Genomic DNA, 20647 nt, shown 5'->3' on the forward strand with positions numbered 1-20647 from the left:
ATCGTTGGGATTCCCTCGCTGCACCTCCCTCTCCAGCTCCGGTTCCATGCCGCCTGGATTCCGGCTCCAGGGTTTCAGCTTCACTCGCCAATACTGCTCTGGCTTCAGCTCCGACTCCCCGTCTCCTGCCTCCCGCCGTCAGGACAGCCGCAGTCGCCCTAGGAAGAGCTTCTGACGCTGTCAACCTCGAAGCAGCCTCTACCAAGGCCACCATCAAAGCGGTCTCTGACGTCGTCAACGCAGCCTTTGGAGCTTCCACCCTTGAAGCTATCTCCGCCGCCCTCGAAGCTGCCTTTGTAGCATTGGAAAGATTTTCTGTCACACCCAAAGAAGCCTCTGGCGCTGTCTTGCTCGATGCAGCTTCTGCTGCCATCGATGCAGCCTCTGCCACCCTCGAAGCAGCCTCTGATGCTGCCGCCTCCGAGGTTGTCTCTGCTGCCCCAGAGGTAGCCTCCGTCGCTACCACTCCCAAAGCAGCCTCTGACGCTGCCGCCCCAGAAGCAGCCTCTGACGCTGCCGCCCCTGAAGTAGCCTCCGTTGCTACCGCCCCAGAAGCAGCCTCTGACGCTGCCGCCTCCGAGGTCGTCTCTGCTGCCCCAGATGTAGCCTCCGTCGCTACCACTCCCAAAGCAGCCTCTGCCTCTCCCGAAGCAGCTTCTGATGCTGCCACCCCCGAAGCAGCCTCTGACGCTGCCGCCCCCGACGTAGCCTCTGTCGCTACCACCCCAGAAGCAGCCTCTGATGCCACTGACGTAGCCTCCGTCGCTACCACTCCCGAAGCACCCACTGCTGCCCCCGACGTAGTCTCTGTTGCTAGCAACCCCGAAGCAGCCTCTGTCGCTGCTGTCCCTGAAGCAGCCTCTGATGCCACTGACGTAGCCTCCGTCGCTACCGCTCCCGAAGCACCCACTGCTGCCCCCGACGTAGCCTCTGTTGCTAGCAACCCCGAAGCAGCCTCTGTCGCTGCTGTCTCTGAAGAAATTGCTGATGGTGACGCCACTGAGGCCTACGCCACAGCAGAACCAGCCGCCGCAGATCAAGCCGCCGCTCTCCCTGCAGACCGAGCCGTCGCTCACCCTGCAGACCCGGCCGTCGCTGACCCTGCAGACCCGGCCGTCGCTGACCCTGCAGAACCAGCCACCGCAGATCAAGCCGCCGCTCTCCCTGCAGACCGAGCCGTCGCTCACCCTGCAGACCCGGCCGTCGCTGACCCTGCAGACCCGGCCGTCGCTGACCCTGCAGACCCAGCCGTCGCTGACCCAGCAGACCCAGCCGACGCTCACCCAGCTTGTGCGTACCCTACAGCCAGCGCTGCCGACCCGGACCCCGCAGCCACCGCTGCCGACCCGCACCCCGCAGCTGACCCGGACCCTGCTGCCACAGCTGCCAACCAAGATCCTCCAGCATCCGTTTCCGATGCAGGCCCAGCAGCACCCTCTGCCGAGACCGGTCCAGCAGCACCTTCTGATGGCGTCGCTGCTGAGGGCTCTGCTGTTCCAAGCGCCCCTGGCCGGAGTGCCCCTGTCCCGAGCGCCCCTGGCCGGAGTGCCCCTGTCCCGAGCGCCCCTGGTCGGAGTGCCCCTGTCCCCAGCGTTCCAGGCGTCCCTGTCCCGAGCGTCCCAGGCTCCCCTGTCCCGAGCGTCCCAGGCTCCCCTGTCCCAAGCGTCCCAGGCTCCCCTGTCCCGAGCGTCCCAGGCGCCCCTGTCCCGAGCGTCCCAGGCGCCCCTGTCCCGAGCGTCCCAGGCTCCCCTGTCCCGAGCGTCCCAGGCTCCCCTGTCCCGAGCGTCCCAGGCTCCCCTGTCCCGAGCGTCCCAGGCTCCCCTGTCCCGAGCCTCCCAGGCTCCCCTGTCCCGAGCGTCCCAGGCGCCCCTGTCCCGAGCGTCTCAGGCGCCCCGGTCCCGAGCGTCCCAGGCTCCCCTGTCCCGAGCGCCTCAGGCTCCCCTGTCCCGAGCGCCTCAGGCGTCCCGGTCCCGAGCGTCTCCGGCGTTCCTGTCCAAGGTGTCCTTGCGCCGGTTCCAGGCGTCCATGCGCCGGCCCCAGGCGCTCCGGACCCTGTCTCCAGTGTTCCTGGGTTCCCTGTCCCAGCTGCAGCAGACCCAGGGTTCGGTGCCGCCAGCCCTAATGAACCAGCGAGTCCAGGTGCCACGTCTACCCCAGCCACTGGCCCTGCAACCCCAAACACCAATCGATATCGCTGGCATCTATTTGTTGTGAGGGTTATTGTTGTGTTTATTGTTGGTCTGTTTGGCCGGTCGCCAAAGACTCTGCCCCTGTTTGGCCACCCACCCGGCCGGTCGCCAAAGACTCTGCCCCTGTTTGGCCATCCACCCGGTCGGTCGTCAAAGACTCTGCCTCTGTTTGGCCATCCACCCGGTCGGCCGCCAAAGACTCTGCCCTGGTTTGGCCACCCACACGGCCAGCCACCAGACATTCTGCCCTTGCTTGGCCGTCCACCCGGTCAGCCACCAGACCCTTCTTTCCAGCCTTCTGTCTGGCCCGGCCTGCCCGCCTGCCTTGCTCTGGACCCCCTCCACCCACCCTAGGTGGATTTGATCTGTTTGTTTGTGTGTTTGTGGGCTGTCTGGTCCGGTCTGCCCGCCTGCCTTGCTCTGGACCCCCTCCACCCACCCTAGGTGGATTTGATCTGTTTGTGTGTTTTTGGGCTGTCTGGTCCGGTCTGCCCGCCTGCCTTGCTCTGGACCCCCTCCACCCACCCTAGGTGGATTTGTTCTGTTTGTGTTTAGGGCCGTCTGGAATCCGGCCCTTAGAGGGGGGGTACTGTAAGGTCTGTGTTCTGTCCATGTCTAATTTCTGTGTTTGTCTCCCTTGTGTGGTCGCATGTTTGTTCCCGTGTCTAGTCCTCGTGCTTCCTTGTTCCCGCCATGTGCTTTCCCTGTGTTTGTTTGTCTGTGCCATGTGCCCTCTTGTTGTTGTCCGTGTCTCCACCCCTCACCTGTTCCCAATCTCCCGGGTTGTGTGTGTCATTGGGTTCACCTGTGTCCTGTTAATTCCCCTGGTTTAGTCCACCTGTGTCCTTGTCTGCCCCGCCTTGATTGTTCTCACCTGTCCCTCGTTATCTGTTGCCTGTGTGTATATATATAGTCCTTGTTTTCTTGTTCCTCGTTGTGTCGTCGTAAGTTTGTGTTTGATGGTATGTTCCTTGTGTTGCCACTGCTCCTCGTGTATTCCTAGCGTTTAGCGCTTCTGCCTTGTTCAAGTGATTACTTGTGCTTCTGACCTCTGCCTGCCCTACTACTATTCTCCTGCCTATTCCCTGTGTGGATTTGTTTGCCTATTTTTGGACTGCCTACCTGTGTACCGAACCCTGCTAGTAAACGTTTATTCTTCTGAATCTACCCCTGTGCTGAGTCGTGCGATTGAGTCCTGCACAACACCCACCAGTCGTAACACATAAGACAAAACAGGAGCAAGAGACAATGAAGTTAAATATGGGCAGAGAAAGAATGGAAGAAGAGATAAAGATGATGGATGCAGAACATGATAAAGCCAATATGTCAAGGAGACTGGAAGAGAAGAGTATGAGTGCTCTGGAAGAAGAAGAGGAGAAGAGGAGAGTAAAGGAGGAAGTTGAGACAGAAATGGTGAAAGGACATCCCTCCCCTGCAGAAAAGTTAGAGTCTGATGATAAAGTCTTGATAGTCCCTGAAGAATGTGAAAAAGAAGGAAAGAAAGGCAGGAATAAAGGCAAGGAGATCCTGACGGAGGACAAAGGTATGTGTACTTTTAACAGATATGTACAGTAGATATGTCTATGAAAACCCCTGGACTACTTTGACCTGAAGATTACCATGGCTGTTTTTTGTTATTATTAAACTGTTGTCATTCTCTATAAAGAACCTATGATGAAGCCCGAAAAGACAGCACATGCAAATTCAGAGAATATTCTACTGAAGTCACCTTTACAAGGAGGTACTTATTGACGAATCTGGTTTGACAAAACTATGCCTGTGAAACGTGTAGTGTATTAACCTTTATTTTATTCTTACACAGATCACCTCTCTCCCATTGTGGAAAAGGTGACATCAAAACCTTTGGCACCATTACAAGGTAGTCTCACTTGTTGTTGTTAGAATCTTGTTGTTGAGTTGTGTTTCTATTCAGTATGAATTAGATGTGAAACATTCTCAGTCCGCTGGTGTATTTCAGTTTCCTGTTCAATTTGCAAAGTTATCACTAGTACACCTCCAGTGATTAACACTGTAGAGACTTGTGTTCAAAAGAGATATTGTGAGATGGCTTGTTTTTGCACTGATGTACAAATGACGTGTATATTTTAAAAACCTTTAATTAGACATGGACAAGCATCAGCTACATGATGGTTCTAAGGCAGCAATGGGGACCATGAAGAAGCAAAATAAAAAGGCAAAAGACACAAGAAAAAGAAACAAAGAGGCTAAAAAAAGGAAAGACGAGGTAAAAAGATTGGAAATGGACCGGGACACAACGGAGAAAGAAAAAGAGAAAGAGAAAGAGAAGATGGTTGAAGAAAAAAAGAAAGCCGAGCTGATTTGGAGACTGGAGGAGGAGAGACTGAAGGCTTTGGCAGAAGTGACAGAAACAGACATGGCAAAGGAACAGAAGGATGGTGATATGAAGGCAGACATATTGTGGGTGGAAGAACAAGGGAAGATAGTTCAAGAAAACAGCCAGAAGCATAAGACAAAACAGGAGCAAGAGACAATGAAGTTAAATATGGGCAGAGAAAGAATGGAAGAAGAGATAAAGATGATGGATGCAGAACATGATAAAGCCAATATGTCAAGGAGACTGGAAGAGAAGAGTATGAGTGCTCTGGAAGAAGAAGAGGAGAAGAGGAGAGTAAAGGAGGAAGTTGAGACAGAGATGGTGAAAGGACATCCCTCCCCTGCAGAAAAGTTAGAGTCTGATGATAAAGTCTTGAGAGTTCCTGCAGAATGTGAAAAAGAAGGAAAGAAAGGCAGGAATAAAGGCAAGGAGATCCTGACGGAGGACAAAGGTATGTGTGCTCAGATATGTACAGTAGATATGTCTATGAAAACCCCTGGACTACTTTGACCTGAAGATTACCATGGCTGTTTTTTGTTATTATTAATCTGTTGTCATTCTCTACAAAGAACATATGTTGAAGCCTGAAAAGACAGCACATGCAAATTCAGAGAATATTCTACTGAAGTCACCTTTACAAGGAGGTACTTATTGTCAAATCTGGTTTGACAAAACTATGCCTGTGAAACGTGTACAGTGTATTAACCTTTATTTTATTCTTACACAGATCACCTCTCTCCCATTGTGGAAAAGGTGACATCAAAACCTTTGGCACCATTACAAGGTAGTCTCACGTTGTTGTTAGAATCTTGTTGTTGAGTTGTGTTTATATGTGTATGAACTAGATGTAAAACATTCTCAGCCCGCTGGTGAATTTCAGTTTCCTGTTCAACTCTGCAAAGTTATCACTAGTACACCTCCAGTGATTAACACTGTAGAAACTTCTGTTCAAATTGTGTTCAAAAGAGATATTGTGAGATGGCTTGTTTTTGCACTGATGTACAAATTATGTGTGTGTTTTAAAATCCTTTAATTAGACATGTGCAAGCATCAGCTAGATGATGGTTCTAATGCAGCAATGGATACGGAATGCATGAGGAAGCAAAAGAAAAAGGCAAAAGACACAAGAAAAAGAAACATACAGGCTGAAAAAAGGAAATACGAGTTAAAAAGATTGGAAATGGACAGGGACACAACGGAGAAAGAGAAAAAGAAGATGGTTGAAGAAAAAAAGAAAGCAGAGCTGATTAGGAGATTAGAGGAGGAGAGACTGAAGGCTTTGGCAGAAGTGACAGAAATGTTGAAAGCAAAAAAAGCTATTCGAATGTAAACACTATCGGAAGGGCCATCTTCCAAATAAGATAATCAGAGACCTAAGACAAATGTCATCATTCCAGATACTCACAGATTCACACAGTATTTTATTTGATCTTCTTTCACATTTTTTTTTTTCAAGTGACAGCTATTTTTGACAATTTGCCTTGAAGACACCCCACACTCCTATAATGAAATAAACAAAAAATAAAGTATGCTTGGGCAAAAAGGTAGTTTTATTGTCATGTTTTAATATGACTAGAACAGAGCATAGAATTAGATTGAGTCAGATGTCATTAGACATCCCAATCGAGAGTCAAAATCCAATCCAAAAAGGGTCAACCTAGAGCAAATAATAAATCAATGAGGATTCAGGAATCATAGTAAAAAAGGGTCAGACAAAAGTCTGAATAAACCAGAACACAAGACTTCACAATGACAGAGAAAAGAGAAGTTTAAATACACTGGCAGACAAGGAATAGGTGAAGACCATTGACATGACAAGGTGAGTGGAAGAGTCCATTAGAAAGGAGAGGGGAGCAATGAGTTTCAGTTGCAGTCATGACAGAACCCCTCAGGACAGGCTCTAAAGCTGAAAACCATTTTCCTGAGGTGCTTTTCCACTGGGAACGTCCCAGGTGGAGCAAACGTTTATAGAAACAGCCCCCTAATCGGCTCTTTCAGACTTTCTGTTTCCATTGCGGTGTGTAGCCTAATATTCTAACATTAGTGATGTAGCCTAATATTTTTCTCTTCGATCTCGAGGCCGGTAGGCTGTGAGTAGTAGCTGCACACAGATGGGTAATTCTTCATAGTTGTGTTGAAGTGTGTGACATCATGTAGAACAGATACTCTCCCAAAAATCTTTCAGTTTCTGACAATAAAAAATAAAAAATAGTTCTTATTCACCTGTGGTACTTTGTGGAAGGGACTTAAAGGCCCAGTTCACGATTCCAATCCCATACACTTTTTGTCAGATTTAGCAAATAACTTCTCACTGTCCTCTAGCTTCACAAAGATTTTGACTTCTAGACCAAACTATGGACGTTCCAGACAAAAGGAAACTAATTTGGTTCTTCAAGCTTTTCTTTCTTTGTTACACACTATAAAGTGACCTATTTGTGGAATGGTTGTTATAGAAATTATTACAGTTCAGTGATGTGAGGATGGATCCTGAAAGTGGTAACTTGTGACCACAAATAGTAGTCGGGTAGCGCTCCCAATTTAGTTTACATGCAAGCTGTGGTCTACATTTTAAACAAAGGTTTTGTTTAATATTCTAATAAATGTAAACTGGCATAATAAAGATTAGATAACAAATAAAAACCATGTATTGTAATATCCTGTTGAACCTGCAGAGTTTTGCACATGACTAGCCACCACTGTGCAAAAACTTGACAGCATGAAGCCGTTAAACTGAAAACGAGTGAACATAACTCCAACTAATGAACATAAACTCCGACCTATCAAGTCAAGTTAGTGAGCAGCAGGAAACAACATCAACAAAGCAGCTTTCGTTAGCATTTCACTGGGGTTTTCAAGCAGGCACTTTCCTTCATCAGTGTTTCGTTAGGCCCACAACATCTCCAGAAGGTTCAACAGTGGTGTCGGGCGACCCAGACCCAGCCCCCTCCATCATGATGGGTTAGAACACATGCCACTACCAGAGACAACAGATATACTCAAGATGCATCTTGACGAGATTTCACGTCTCAGATTTAGTTCTGGTTGGTTCACAACTGCGAATGTCTCAGCCACAACCACTGGCTCACTTTTTCAGCAGCCTCAGACAACTTCTTTGAAACTCCTTTGAGTGGCCGTCCTCGTATACCAAAATCCAACTGAAGGGTTATGGTTGATTTAGCTACAAAGCCTTTAACACCTATCTGCCCTTGTGTGTGCTGCCAACATCGTTGCCTGGCTTCCGCTACCAGTTCCGCATACTTTAGTTTCTTCCTTTAATTTTTTTCCTGAATTGCATCTTCAAAGGGCATTGTTAACTCAGTAAAGTAAACACTGTGGAACTTGGACAGCCAGCAATCTCCAGTCCTGCATCCGGGTATATAAAAAATGATGTGTCCATTTATTCTACATTATACAAAAAAAGACATGATTAAAATAGGGACGCACATATAAAGCCAATAGCCAGTGCAACAACACTACACATATCTTACTCGTTGCATAGCACACCCATTAAGGAAGCCAAACACGGCAACTTGTCAACAAGTGAGGAATACTAGTAAAAATCCAAGTGTTGTATTGTCAACTTTAGGGAATGGATTGTATGTAATCTTGCTAGTTAGCTAACGCTAGCTAACCAGTGACTTGTGACTTTCCTTGACTAAAAAAACATTATTTGCAGGCGATTAGGAAGATGACGTGGAGTGTGTGTCCATAAACAGTTGTTTGTTCTTGAATTAATGTTTGTTCATCGTCGCAATCGTTGTTGTGTTTATGTGAAAGAAATGCAGTCTTACAGGGCAAAATAGCGTTTGAAAGTTGCAATTTCGTTTTCGTTCGGGGGGGGGGGGGGGGGGGCGCCAGGAGTGAAGCTCGCCTAGAGCGCCAAATGTGCTAGGGCCGCCCCTGCATGGAGTAGTTTGAAAGTTTCGGGTTAACTTTCTAAAAGTAAGCCACAACAGCTGTCTAGCAACTAAGGCGTACACCAAGGCACATAACTCCAGGAGACTTGAGGGCACTTTGACTGACTTAGCTTGACTCCTGAGTTGGTCCAATCTTCAAATGGTGTTGATAATCAACTGTGAGACTGGTTTGGGGAGATGAGGATATAGACTAACCCTGATACATTACCTGCTGTAGCTTCATGTATATTCCTCATTTCAACCCTTTATCTTCAGCTGGGGATCCATTAGATGATAGCAGAGAGAGAGAGAGAGAGAGAGAGAGAGAGAGAAAGGAGGAGGGAAGCAAGGAAATGTCACGAGGGCTGGAAGAAAGACACACGCAGATAGAGTGGTGAATATAGGAGATACAAAGGCCTGAGTATGCATAGTAAGATTTACATTTACATTTGTCATTTCATGCCTCTAGAAAATATATAATTAGGATTTTATCTCACCTTACACTTGGCTATGTAAATTAACCTCCAATAGCCTGATGGGAGTGTGATTGCAACCATGTTCTCATTTTCCGTTGTCATTTCCAGATTTGCATGGAATTATAGTTTTATTACCTTTAATGACTGGAAGTACCACAGAAACAGAAAGGCAGGAATACCTATTCTCTGTTCAGATAGCTAGTAGTTAGTGCCAGCTTTTTGTTTAAGTAGGATTGAAGATGACAATGAGCTTGGAGAAATTAGACATTTGGCAAGAGTGCTTCTCAAATCATCTCTCAACGTTGTTGGTTTGTTTGTTTGATATCACTCACACAGACTCTGATGAAAAATCAACAGATAAGTCAGAAATGTCCAGAGCACAATCATTCAGATATCATCCCATTTATAGCCTAGAAGATAAGAATCATTCCAGTCTCCAGCATTAATTAGCCAATTACCCTCCTCAAATACAGACCTTCCGCAGTTATTCTTACACATGCTTGCATGTGCACACCAATGAATAAAGAATTGATATGCCCTATTCTAGCCACGTACAAGTATTAAGAATCAAATATTAGATACTGGATTAATTCAATGAATTAACCTGATTAATTTCTAGTCCCTCTACAAGGCATGTCCACTCTTCCATTCCAAGTACTTTCACATGAATAAGACATGATATTTAAGGAATTACTGCCTGTGAGGGAGAGAGGGAGAGAAATTACATTCATTATAAAATGAACTCCTTTGTGTGATAGAAATGTAAAATCATTACCAATTGCCATGGAAACAAAATGGCGTCAGCAGTGCAGAAAGGATACAAACAGTTATCCTTCTTGGTCCGCGAAGGAGAAAAAAAAACCTGCCTCATCCTGTCATTGATGTAAACGCAGATGGCCTCAGAAAACACTGTAAAAAAGATGCAACCATGGGAAATTTCACCTGCATCACATTGGTGGATCTTTGTAAGACTGTCACTGAGTGCAATTCCTCCACCTCATGTATTGACCCTGTACCTACAGCATTTTTTAAGCGGGTGTTTGACAGTGTTTCAAGTCATGTCCTGAAGATTATAAATACATCTCTTCAAACTGGCATCTTCCCTGATGCCTTCAAAACAGCTGTTGTAAAACCCTTACTAAAAAAAAAACAACCTAGATGGTAATGCACTGATCAACTATAGGCCGATTTCCAATCTTCCATTCATTAGTAAAGTACTTGAAAAGATAGTTTCAGTGCAAATAAACTCCTTTCTCAAAGAAAACAATATCCTGGAGAAATTTCAATCAGGCTTTAGAACATGCCACAGCACTGAAACTGCTCTTACTAAAGTAATCAGCGACCTCAGACTAAATTTGGATGCAAATAAGGTCTCAATCCTGGTCCTCTTAGACCTAAGTGCAGCATTTGATACTATTGATCATGACATCCTAATTCATCGTCTTGAAAAGTTAGTTGGGCTTTCTGACTCTGTATTAAACTGGTTCAGAACATACATCAAAGGGAGAAAGTTTTATGTCAGGCTTGGAGATCATGTGTCTAAGAAACATGACATCTGCTTTGGGGTTGCACAAGGGAGCTGCCTTGGTCCATTATTATTCTCACTGTACATGCTGCCACTTGGGGACATCATTAGAGAACACAATGTATGTTTCCATAGTTATGCTGATGACACGCAACTATACATCTCTGCTGAGCCAAATGATGCTGCAGCAATAAACTCCATTACTACCTGTCTTTTGGCGATAAATAAGTGGATGAGCAATAATTTCTTAAAGTTAAACGAGGACAAAACTGAGATCCTACTAGTCGGCCCTAAAACAAAAAGAGAAATGCTGTTTAATAATTTGGGGAAATTAACTCCCTTGATTAAATCGGAGGTTACAAGTCTTGGTGTTATTTTAGATTCAGATTTAAGCTTCAAGTCTCACATTAACAAGGTGACGAAAACATCATTTTTCCACCTTAAAAACATAGCTAAAGTCCTGCCATTTATAAATCAAAAAGATGCTGAAAAACTGATTCATGCCTTTATTTCAAGCCGTCTTGATTATTGTAATGCAATCCTTACTGGCCTCCCAAAAAAAACAACTGAGAGACTTCAGCTCATTCAAAACTCTGCAGCTTGGCTATTAACCAGAACCAAGAGGAGAGAGCACATTAGTCCAGTTTTAGCTGCTCTGCACTGGCTTCCAGTAACTTTTAGAATTGACTTTAAGGTCCTTCTCCTAATATACAAAGCCCTTAATGGACTAGGACCAAGTTACATTGCAAACTCCCTAGTCAAATACTTGCCCTCAAGAACACTGAGATCATCGAATGCTGGTTTATTGGAGGTTCCCAGCAAAAGCCGTAAGAAAATCGGGGACGCAGCATTTGTCAATTACGCCCCAGTGCTATGGAACATACTGCCTATAGACATCAGGGAAGCCAGCTCGCTTAACATCTTTAAAAGAAAACTAAAAACGTACCTCTTCACATTAGCCTTTAACTAGCTACCACTTCGCACTATATATATATATAAATACTTTTAATTTAATTTAAATCTCTACTGGTGATATTAAGGGGTTGGATTAAATATATCTCTATAATTATAATTATAATTTTATTTTTTTTGCACTATATCTTTGTTATGTTTCTTTGATGTCTATTTTTATGTGCATGTCATTTCTTTGTGCATATTATGTATTTGCTGTAAAGCACTTTGAGCTGCAATTTTTTTGCATGAAAGGTGCTATATAAATAAAGTTTTATTATTATTATTATTATTAACTGTGAATTCAGGAGAGACGTGTTTCATTAAAACGGCTTTGTCTATGATGTGGACAAGGTATCACAGAGGGTCAAAGGAGGGAGGCCATTTCAGTCGCACCTCCACACAAAACAGGTAATATACTTTAATCATACACAGAGACATAAGCAATAAATACTTAGATAAATGGTATGCTCATAACCACACACACCAAAGCAAAGTGTGCACAACAAAGCACATAGACAACTGCTTGCTCTACAAGGTCACACTGTACTTAAACCCACTATACTTGAAGACAACAAAACCACATAATACATAACCACGTCATAAATATTTTATGGCAGACTACTGAGTAGTCACAGTCCGTATTCAGTGATATGACAGTGTCATGTGACCATGATTAACATGTAGCAATAGCTGCTATGTCGTCTAAAATTAGAAGAATTTTGTCACGACAATTACTGCGTAATGTGGGATTTTGAATAATTCCGCCAGACTCAACAGAGTCTCTGTTCTGCAGAGGGCTTGTCAGGTGACTGAAGACCAAGGTTTTCACTCTAAGATGGAGCAAGTCCAAACAGTCATATAAGCTCACTTCACGCTTCCCTGCCTTCTTCATCATAGACTGACAGATCTCATTATTGCCTTCCTGAATCTGAAAGGCCCTTCAAACCCTCAGTGTGGGCGACCTCAGTGGGTGTAAGATTGGAACCTAATAACAAGGTCTCTGTCATTTCCATTTTTGACTTGATGATCTCAAAAGTAATAGCATCTTTCTCTCACCCTCCTGCGCTCTCTCTCTCATGCCCTCCCTCCCTTAATCTCTCTCCCTTCCTATTTCTTGTCTCAGTCCTTTCAATATTTCTGAAGCATCAAGAACAAACAGGGCAAAGAAGTACCTCTCTCACACTAAGCACAAAACTGATCCCTACGTGAGATGTGTGACCAGACTAGATCTCTCCTTATTTGAGGCTGACTGTGCTCACGCATGCTCAGACAAGCAGAGGGGATGATACAACACCTATTTACCCCAGTGGAGAGCCCTTGCCCTCAAACAACAAGCGGAACGCCCTGACTGTCCCCATGAAAAGTCACCCCCATTAAAGCCTATTTTATGGTCTGCCTTTTACGCAGACACGCAGCACCCCTTGCGTCATTGCGAACCCCCTCCCAAATGTTTTAACTATCCGACGAGACGACACAAGCCCCACGGAGGCCGCATGGCTGTAATTGGTCCAACCCATCGCTGTTTACCTTGTGGGTAGTAGCATGCTAATCCCCTCAGACTTATTTTTCATTTACAATAACGGGGTTTTTACATTGCACAGTGTTTATTTCTCAGTAACTTAAAAAAAATCTAAGCAAAAAAAAGTCAAACAAACAACTTTTATGTACAAATACAGTTTAGTCCGCCTTTTTTTTTTTTAGCGTCGCAATTTGATTGCCTGGTCTTCGGGTCTTGCTTTGCGACACCCACCAACCCGAGGGAGAACTATAAAAGGTTTACGAGTCCGTCTAAGCAACTGCGTAACGCAATCGTAGAAGCATATTTCAACTTTCATTTTATCATCATTTTAGTGAAAAATCTGTGAACAGGTTATTTTTCTGCTTAAGCATATCAGTAGCAACATCTTTATTTTTTACAACAGTTTGTTACAAAAGACAGACTGATAACTACATTTGAACTCACCAAACTGTTTGCCTAGGTTTTTACTGCCGTTGTATCGCTCACACCTTATTTTCGCAGATAGGGGATTTTATCATAGGGAATTTTTCATCAGGCAAAGATCAGGCTCTGTGACTACACATAGGATGGTTAAACAAGTTAAAAGTACATCATGTGAATCCCCAATTAAATCTGATACAAACAGTATGAACATTTTTCTTCAACTGCTCAAATAAGGTTACTTTCTTTTCCATGTTGCCCACTACTCATTCTATTGCTATGGTGATTGTGGAAATAAACAGAATGTTCAAGTGAGGTGACACATCAGTTAGGCCTTTTTCCAGCAATGTGATTGGCTGTTTATAATACTTGGCAGAATTTCCAGTTACAAATCTGCCATGTTCACCGTTATGTATTCCCCCATTCATTTTCCCATCAGTGATTTGTTCCCTCCTTTATAAAGTCTCAGTGGCAGAAGCAGTGTGCAGGACCAGTCATCCAGTTCCTCTCTGAGGAGAATATTTCCCCTTGCCTGCTCTTTGTTTAAGTTGGAAAGGCTTGTAGCTGGAATTGAATGGGTCTCTCTTTGTGTGTACATATATGTGTGTGTACATATATATGTGTGTGTGTGTGTGTGTGTGTGTGTGTGTGTGTGTGTGTGTGTGTGTGTGTGTGTGTTGAATAACCAAGCATGCCATATGTCTTGAAAGTCTTTGGCTGCATCCCATGTAGTCCCAAAGCAAATACAGCAAATGTAGCCTGGCAGCAGCATTTGTTCTATTAATAATAATAATAATAATACATTCTATTGAAAACATTACTATAAGTGTAATATTACTGTAATATCTGTACATTGTTGGGGGCTAAGCTGTTTGGTTGTATGCTATGCATTGCATTGCTGTACCTTTCATGGTGGTCATGTGACATGAGAGGCACACAGTGCATGATTGGCAGCCAGGCCTGTCTTGTTCATAACTCTTGAGAGAGGAAGAACTGAACACTGCGTCTGAAATAAGTGGATGAGGGTTGTTCTGCTGTGTGTTTTGATGAAGATGAGAGGGAAAGAGAAAGAAGGTGAGTGCTTGAGTGAAAGAGAGAGACAGAGGGAGCAAGGACAGGGTTGGTTTGTTAGAAAAAGCCCTTGGCAAGGCCACAGCTGGTCTGGTCTGAATCAGTTGGCGGTCATGTCCCTCAAAACGGCTAGCCTCAGGATTCAGAACTTCTATTATATTAAACAACCATAGTTTTGTCCTTCAAATACACACTTCAATGCGCACTTCAATAATCGCAACGAACACTCTGAACTGCAAGTCATTCCGTAATTATTGACTTCAAATGCCCATTTTCATATTAATAACATCAAATAACTTTACAGAAGAAATTATAGAGCATTATTATAAAAAAAGAGACACATCAACCCACAGGTAAGGGAGGCATAAAAATAACAACTTTTTCGAAAGAGCGTGGGTGTCGGTGTTGGCAGTTATGTCTTTAAAGTTCCAACAATGGACTTCTACTCCAAAAGTTAAGCATTGCACTGATACCTGCAGTTGCCATGGTGCTACAGGACTACGTGTTTCCCACATTGATAATTGAACTTAATTTCCTAACATGGGCATCATCCACTTTTCTGACCTGGAAAGCATAATGATAAAATTGCTGCGATTTTCTACAAATATACCACTTGGCACATCCACAGAGGCCAACCGGTGTCTACTCCTTACAAAGAGTGTAGCATGGAGAAAAGACAAAAAGAGCGATACAGAGAGATAGTCCTTTATTTTGTCATGTTGTTTATTATGTGTTCACATTTAGAAGCTGCTGGTTATATTCACAAATCATAGACTCTGTCTGAGTACAAGGCTGCTGCTTGTATAGGACTAAAAAGAGTCTACTAATTGGTTCTTTTCATTTCTGGACTTACTGTAGCCCACACTAGCAGCCTGATACGTGATGTGGGTATCACTGAATGTGTTTGTAGGCAATATGTGGGCAATTTGAATGCATGACAAACATACTGTGAATGTCAGTACCAATTTGTCAAAAATAAATTATTGTGGTTGTACATGAATGAATGAGTGAGTGAGTGTAGGTAGCTCATTGTCTGTATCCTCAGTCCATTTAGAAATCTGTGCGGTAGTGCATAGTCTCTAAAGCGTACAACCTCCACAGACCAACCATTTCTGCGCAGAGAAAATACAGACTTGAGAAAACAAGTGATGAACAGGCAGATCAACAGAAAAACTGTTGAATGTGAGCAAAGTCATTTCATGTCAGGTAGATCATGCTTTGGGCCTCTTTCCACAGATACACGTTCTCTGCAGATTAGTGCTGTGATTTGCCAAGGGCTTTTTCAGACTATGAAGGTCATGAGATTTAAAGGAAAGATATCTCTGTTTGAGGCTGAGGGGGTTCCTGAACTGAAGTTAAACAGTTAAGCTGTCTGTGAACACCACCTCTCCCCACCTGTCAGCCCACAACCAAGAACAGGGAAAGAAAGAGTTGAGTGACAGTAAGAGAGCTAGGCAGAGGGAGAGGAGAATATAAACTAGGGAATAAAAAAAAATGTACTGAATGAAAAGTATCAGAGGAGGAAAAACATAGAGTGAAACTGGACGTGAACAAAATTCCAAATGGTGTAAGGGGGGTGGGGGGCATGGCTTGAGGGACAGTTTTATGCTCTGCCTGAGGCTAATGTTAGAAGGAGAAGCTTAGAAAAGATAAGGCTTGTGATATTTTTCTAATAACTGGATTGAATTGACCTTGGTCTAAAGCTACTATAAGATACACTTTTGTAGCATACTAATTTAGCTGGAATATTACCCGGAGATATTATACGGAATGTACTGTAAGTAAACCTAGAGCCTAACACCTAAGATACATATGACTCGTTAATAAGCCTAACATGAAAGACAACTGTCTTCACTACCACTGACATCCCCTTTTATCAACATTCAGTTTGTTTTTATGTACAAGGCATTCAGGGATTGACGACTCCCAATCCCAATGGGAATCCCCATCAATCCCAATGTGACAGAATACTACCACTCATGTTAAGTATGTGCTCTGACTGCCATATCAGCCCCCCTGACAGTGGTGTTGTGGCCAGGGTGTAAGTTGGTTGTCAGTGAAATGTATACTGCAGTCAGTCACGTTTTAGGAGATTCACTGCAAAATGATTGCTTTCGGTCTCCACTTTCCAATGAGGGGACCAAATGAGAGATAACACAAGTCTGACCAATGATAATCCCATTCCACTGCTATCTCAGACTAGGGGGAATATTTAGTTTGATCTTCATAAAAACACACTAAATACTGTAGGTTATGTAAAGTGCTAGACTATAGTCAGTTTTTAAATTACAATTTAATAAAAGAGTGTGAAATTAGGGTCAGTCACATACTGAATGTCCGGCAGGAAAATGGAGATAACTTTCCATTTCTCACGTTCTTTTTGTTTAATTTTTTTATCAGTGCAGTGTGTGTGTGTGTGTGTGTGTGTGTGTGTGTGGTGTGTGTGTGTGTGTGTGTGTGTGTGTGTGTGTGTGTGTGTGTGTGTGTGTGTGTGTGTGTGTGTGTGTGTGTGTGTGTGTGTGTGTGTGTGTGTGTGTGTGTGTGTGTGTGTGTGTGTGTGTGTGTGTGTGTGCGTGTGTGTGTGTGTTTGTGTGTGTGTGAAAAGTGAGAATATGTTCTGGGGCACCAGATAAACAGGGACATTATGTTGGTTAGACACATACTCACCATAAGGTCAAATGGGTTTTCAGCTGTAAGTAGTCACAATGTACAGTGTGAAGAAGATCATTCAGTTGAAGGAGAGATTGCTATAACATGCTTTAACATAAAAAACAGATAGAGAAGTTTGTGAGGACATCGTATTCATCATTCATAATTATCTCTGTGTGTGTGTGTGTGTGTGTGCATGTTTGCTTGTTTATTCACCATGCATCATGTGTTTGTATTATACTTTCACCCCATCCATCTTCACATGGTTAGAAATGAGTGTGCACCTTTTTACTGTGTGTAGTATATTATTGTAAAGATGTGAGCAGCATAGCATTCAAAAGTGTAAGGATATAAACTGATCTCTGATCATGGTACAGTGCAGTAGTTTTTAATGTCATATATGTCAATAAATGAGCTCATAGGCACAGTACATGAGAAAATACATTTGGTCAGGTGCTGGTATGTTCACAGTAGTATATGTAGAATTTACGTGCTTACCATTTATGAAGTCTATTTTATTTAACAAAGTTAAGGTTGCATACAAACGTAATCATTTTGTATTTCTTAGGAATAAAACCTATGACCTCAGTGCTGGTAATACGCTGCTTTAGCAACTGCCCTACCTGTTGAGCTGAAGAATGACTTGCTGACTGCTAATCCAATATCTTCTCATGAATTTGAAACACAAAACCAAAACAATCCTTCACATCACACAAAATACGTTAACAAAAGTCCATGAAAAGAGCACAAGAACAGCTACAAAAAATAACTGGATAGTAATTTAATTAATATTATATTAATTTTAAGATGGTACTAACAGGTGGACTACAATATGAATACCATGGTTGGCTGGATAAAGCTTCTGCTAGAGGGTTATATCATCATTCACAATGTTAACTCTAACACCATTCAACAAGTAGCATTATAGCTCATTAACTAATCACACAAAAAAGGCCTGACATTTTGTGACAGGGCATCTAAGTGACCCGCCGCTGCTGCCTTACTGGACTGGGTGCGGGTGTTTTGTGTGTGTGTGTGTGTGTTGCATGTTTGATGTTCGTGTCTTAGTTTAGTTAAAATCAGCACAAATTTAATGTCTTGTTATTGTTAAGAATGTATTTTGGGCTGCTTTATTACGTGTCGGCTATGCCGTCACCGAGCCAAGTTGCTACCATGGTGTAGTGTTTTTCCCAGCTGTTCGGGACATTATTTGTACGTATGGCTGCTGTGAGCCACAGGTGTTGGTGCCTGGGCCGATGACACACCTGCCGTTTAATAATTGGCATGAGCCAATTGGAGGTTGTGTCTAGGCTACTTAAACTCGCCTTTTCTTTTGTTCGGGAGAGCCACCGTTTAATAAGACGTAAGTCTTGGAGCTCTTACAGGGACTAGCTAATGTGGTCCTTTTTACTTATTTAGTCGACTGTTTATTGCTCATTTGATTGTGACTATGATGCCTAGTTATTTGTCTTTTTGAAAAGTTTAATTCATATTTATTTATTATTGTAATTGTTTTTATTGCCTTATGGCCTTATTTGGGTAATTAAAGAATCCCATCTTTTCAACAACTTTCACCTCCTGAGTCCTCCTATGAGTATACCATCAAGCTCTAACCGCAAAGCTATCCCGACCTTTAACACATTTCATGTAGAGTTCCTCATTGGTGCATATCCTAACACAAATAAGTTACATTTTCCCATAATGCAATTATGATTTACAGCTATTCAGTACTACAGTGCTATCGCAGACCATAAAACCGATTTTAACAAATGATGTAACAGGATGGTGTTCATGAAAAATATTCTGATGCCAATCAGAAATGCACCGGACAGAATGGATATAGCCATTACATTACATTACATTTACATTTACATTTAGTCATTTAGCAGACGCTTTTGTCCAAAGCGACGTACAAGGGAGAAAATATTCACGCTACGAGCAATAGAACCTGGTGTAACAATAAATAAATACTACTTTACATAAGAAATATAACAAAATGAAATAAAAAAGAAAGAAAGAAGTGCAGAAATGTAACTGCTATAATTGCAAGTTACGCACTAGTCGAAGTGCCAGTTAGGACGGGAAGTGCTCTCTGAAGAGTTGGGTCTTCAAGAGCTTCTTAAAGGTAGAGAGGGACGCCCCTGCTCTGGTAGTGCTGGGTAGTTCATTCCAGTTAGGTTAGTTTGGTACGGCCTGATTTTGCGGATGTTGAATAGCGCAAAGTGGCAGGACCTAGAGACAGAGGCAATGTGGTCCGTGAAAGTCAGTTGGTCATCAATAATGACCCCGAGGTTTCTTGCTGTTTTGGATGGAACAAGAGACAAGGAGTCAATATTGATGCTGATGTGGTGGATGGCCTGTTTGGCTGGAAAGACCATCAGTTCCGTTTTGGCCAGGTTCAGCTGAAGGTGGTGGTTTTTCATCCATGTGGATATATCAGCAAGACAGTCCGAGATCCGCGCCGAGACAGTGGTGTCCTCAGGAGGGAAAGACAGAAACAGTTGAGTATTATCGGCATAGCAATGATAGGAAAAACCATGCGAGCGGATGATAGGGCCCAGCGAAGTGGTGTAAATGGCAAAGAGAAGTGGTCCCATCACCGAGCCTTGGGGCACCCCTGTGGTAAGGTGGTGAGGTACAGACAGCTGACCTTGCCATGACACCTTGAACGAGCGCCCAGTGAGGTACGATTCAAACCAGGAGTGCGCCTTGCCAGAAATGCCCATACTTGACAGTATGGACAGAAGGATGCGGTGGTTGACTGTATAGCCACAGCATTTACCATGATGTACCAAAGTATTTCATTGGAAAATGAGTTTGATGGCTGTGATTATTTTTTAAGTTTACCAGCAAATGTGAAATCTCATAAAGTGTCGATAGGATGGCCGATTCCAAAGCAGTAGACTTATTGGAACTTTAATAGCAGCAGATCAATATAAAACAACATTGAAATAACTTACGGACCAACAGCTGCCTGTAAGATACTGCTGTTTGTAGGCGTATTCCTGATGTAGATCCAAAAACAGTGAGGTACTCGAAAAAATTATTACAGTAACTTGTTTCTGGTAATTTACTAGAGATAAAGTAAAGTGATGCTTTTTTCACAGCAGGCATCCTCTCACTAAGAATACAAAGCCGGTAAAATCCTAGAAAAAGAACTACACTTGTTAATGGCCAATAACTGCCCTTAACTTATTGTAATTTTCAAAATAATTGTTCAACGGTAATACAAAACACCATCTTTTCTATTTAGGTAATTTGTGCCAACTCACCCTGAATGCCATTTCCACTCCTTAATAGTTCACTGCTTTCACAGATCCCATGCTCTCATTCTTTCCAATGTGGCCTCTCTCATGTTTATGGATTTTAATATTCAGGGCACTTAACTGCAGGTGTGCTAACAAGGCTCGTTAGTGGTTGCCCAATTAGAGAAACAATCAACCCTCCACAGACGGAGACACAAGAGAGCCTCTTCTATGGCTGTAATTGTAGCATTCATTATCTCGGTCAAATGCGCATTATGCCATTTCTGCATTAAAATACAGTACAAACCCAACACTGCTTCGGGACTAATCAGAGATTTCTATGGAAG

General features: G+C 43.4%; 1 protein-coding gene across 1 annotated transcript in view; it reads left to right on the top strand.

Moving 5' to 3' along the window:
* LOC116224445 (golgin subfamily A member 6-like protein 22) overlaps positions 1 to 20647 on the top strand; it is a 48769-nt gene that overhangs the window by 9531 nt on the left and 18591 nt on the right. Inside the window, exons 4-7 of the mRNA XM_031584234.2 lie at positions 4583 to 4996; positions 5115 to 5189; positions 5273 to 5329; positions 5583 to 5709. Coding sequence (XP_031440094.2) covers positions 4583 to 4996; positions 5115 to 5189; positions 5273 to 5329; positions 5583 to 5709 — 673 coding nt within the window. The remainder of the gene's footprint in view (positions 1 to 4582; positions 4997 to 5114; positions 5190 to 5272; positions 5330 to 5582; positions 5710 to 20647) is intronic.

The sequence above is a fragment of the Clupea harengus genome, chromosome 17 (assembly GCF_900700415.2).
Source record: "Clupea harengus chromosome 17, Ch_v2.0.2, whole genome shotgun sequence".
NCBI lineage: Eukaryota > Metazoa > Chordata > Actinopteri > Clupeiformes > Clupeidae > Clupea > Clupea harengus.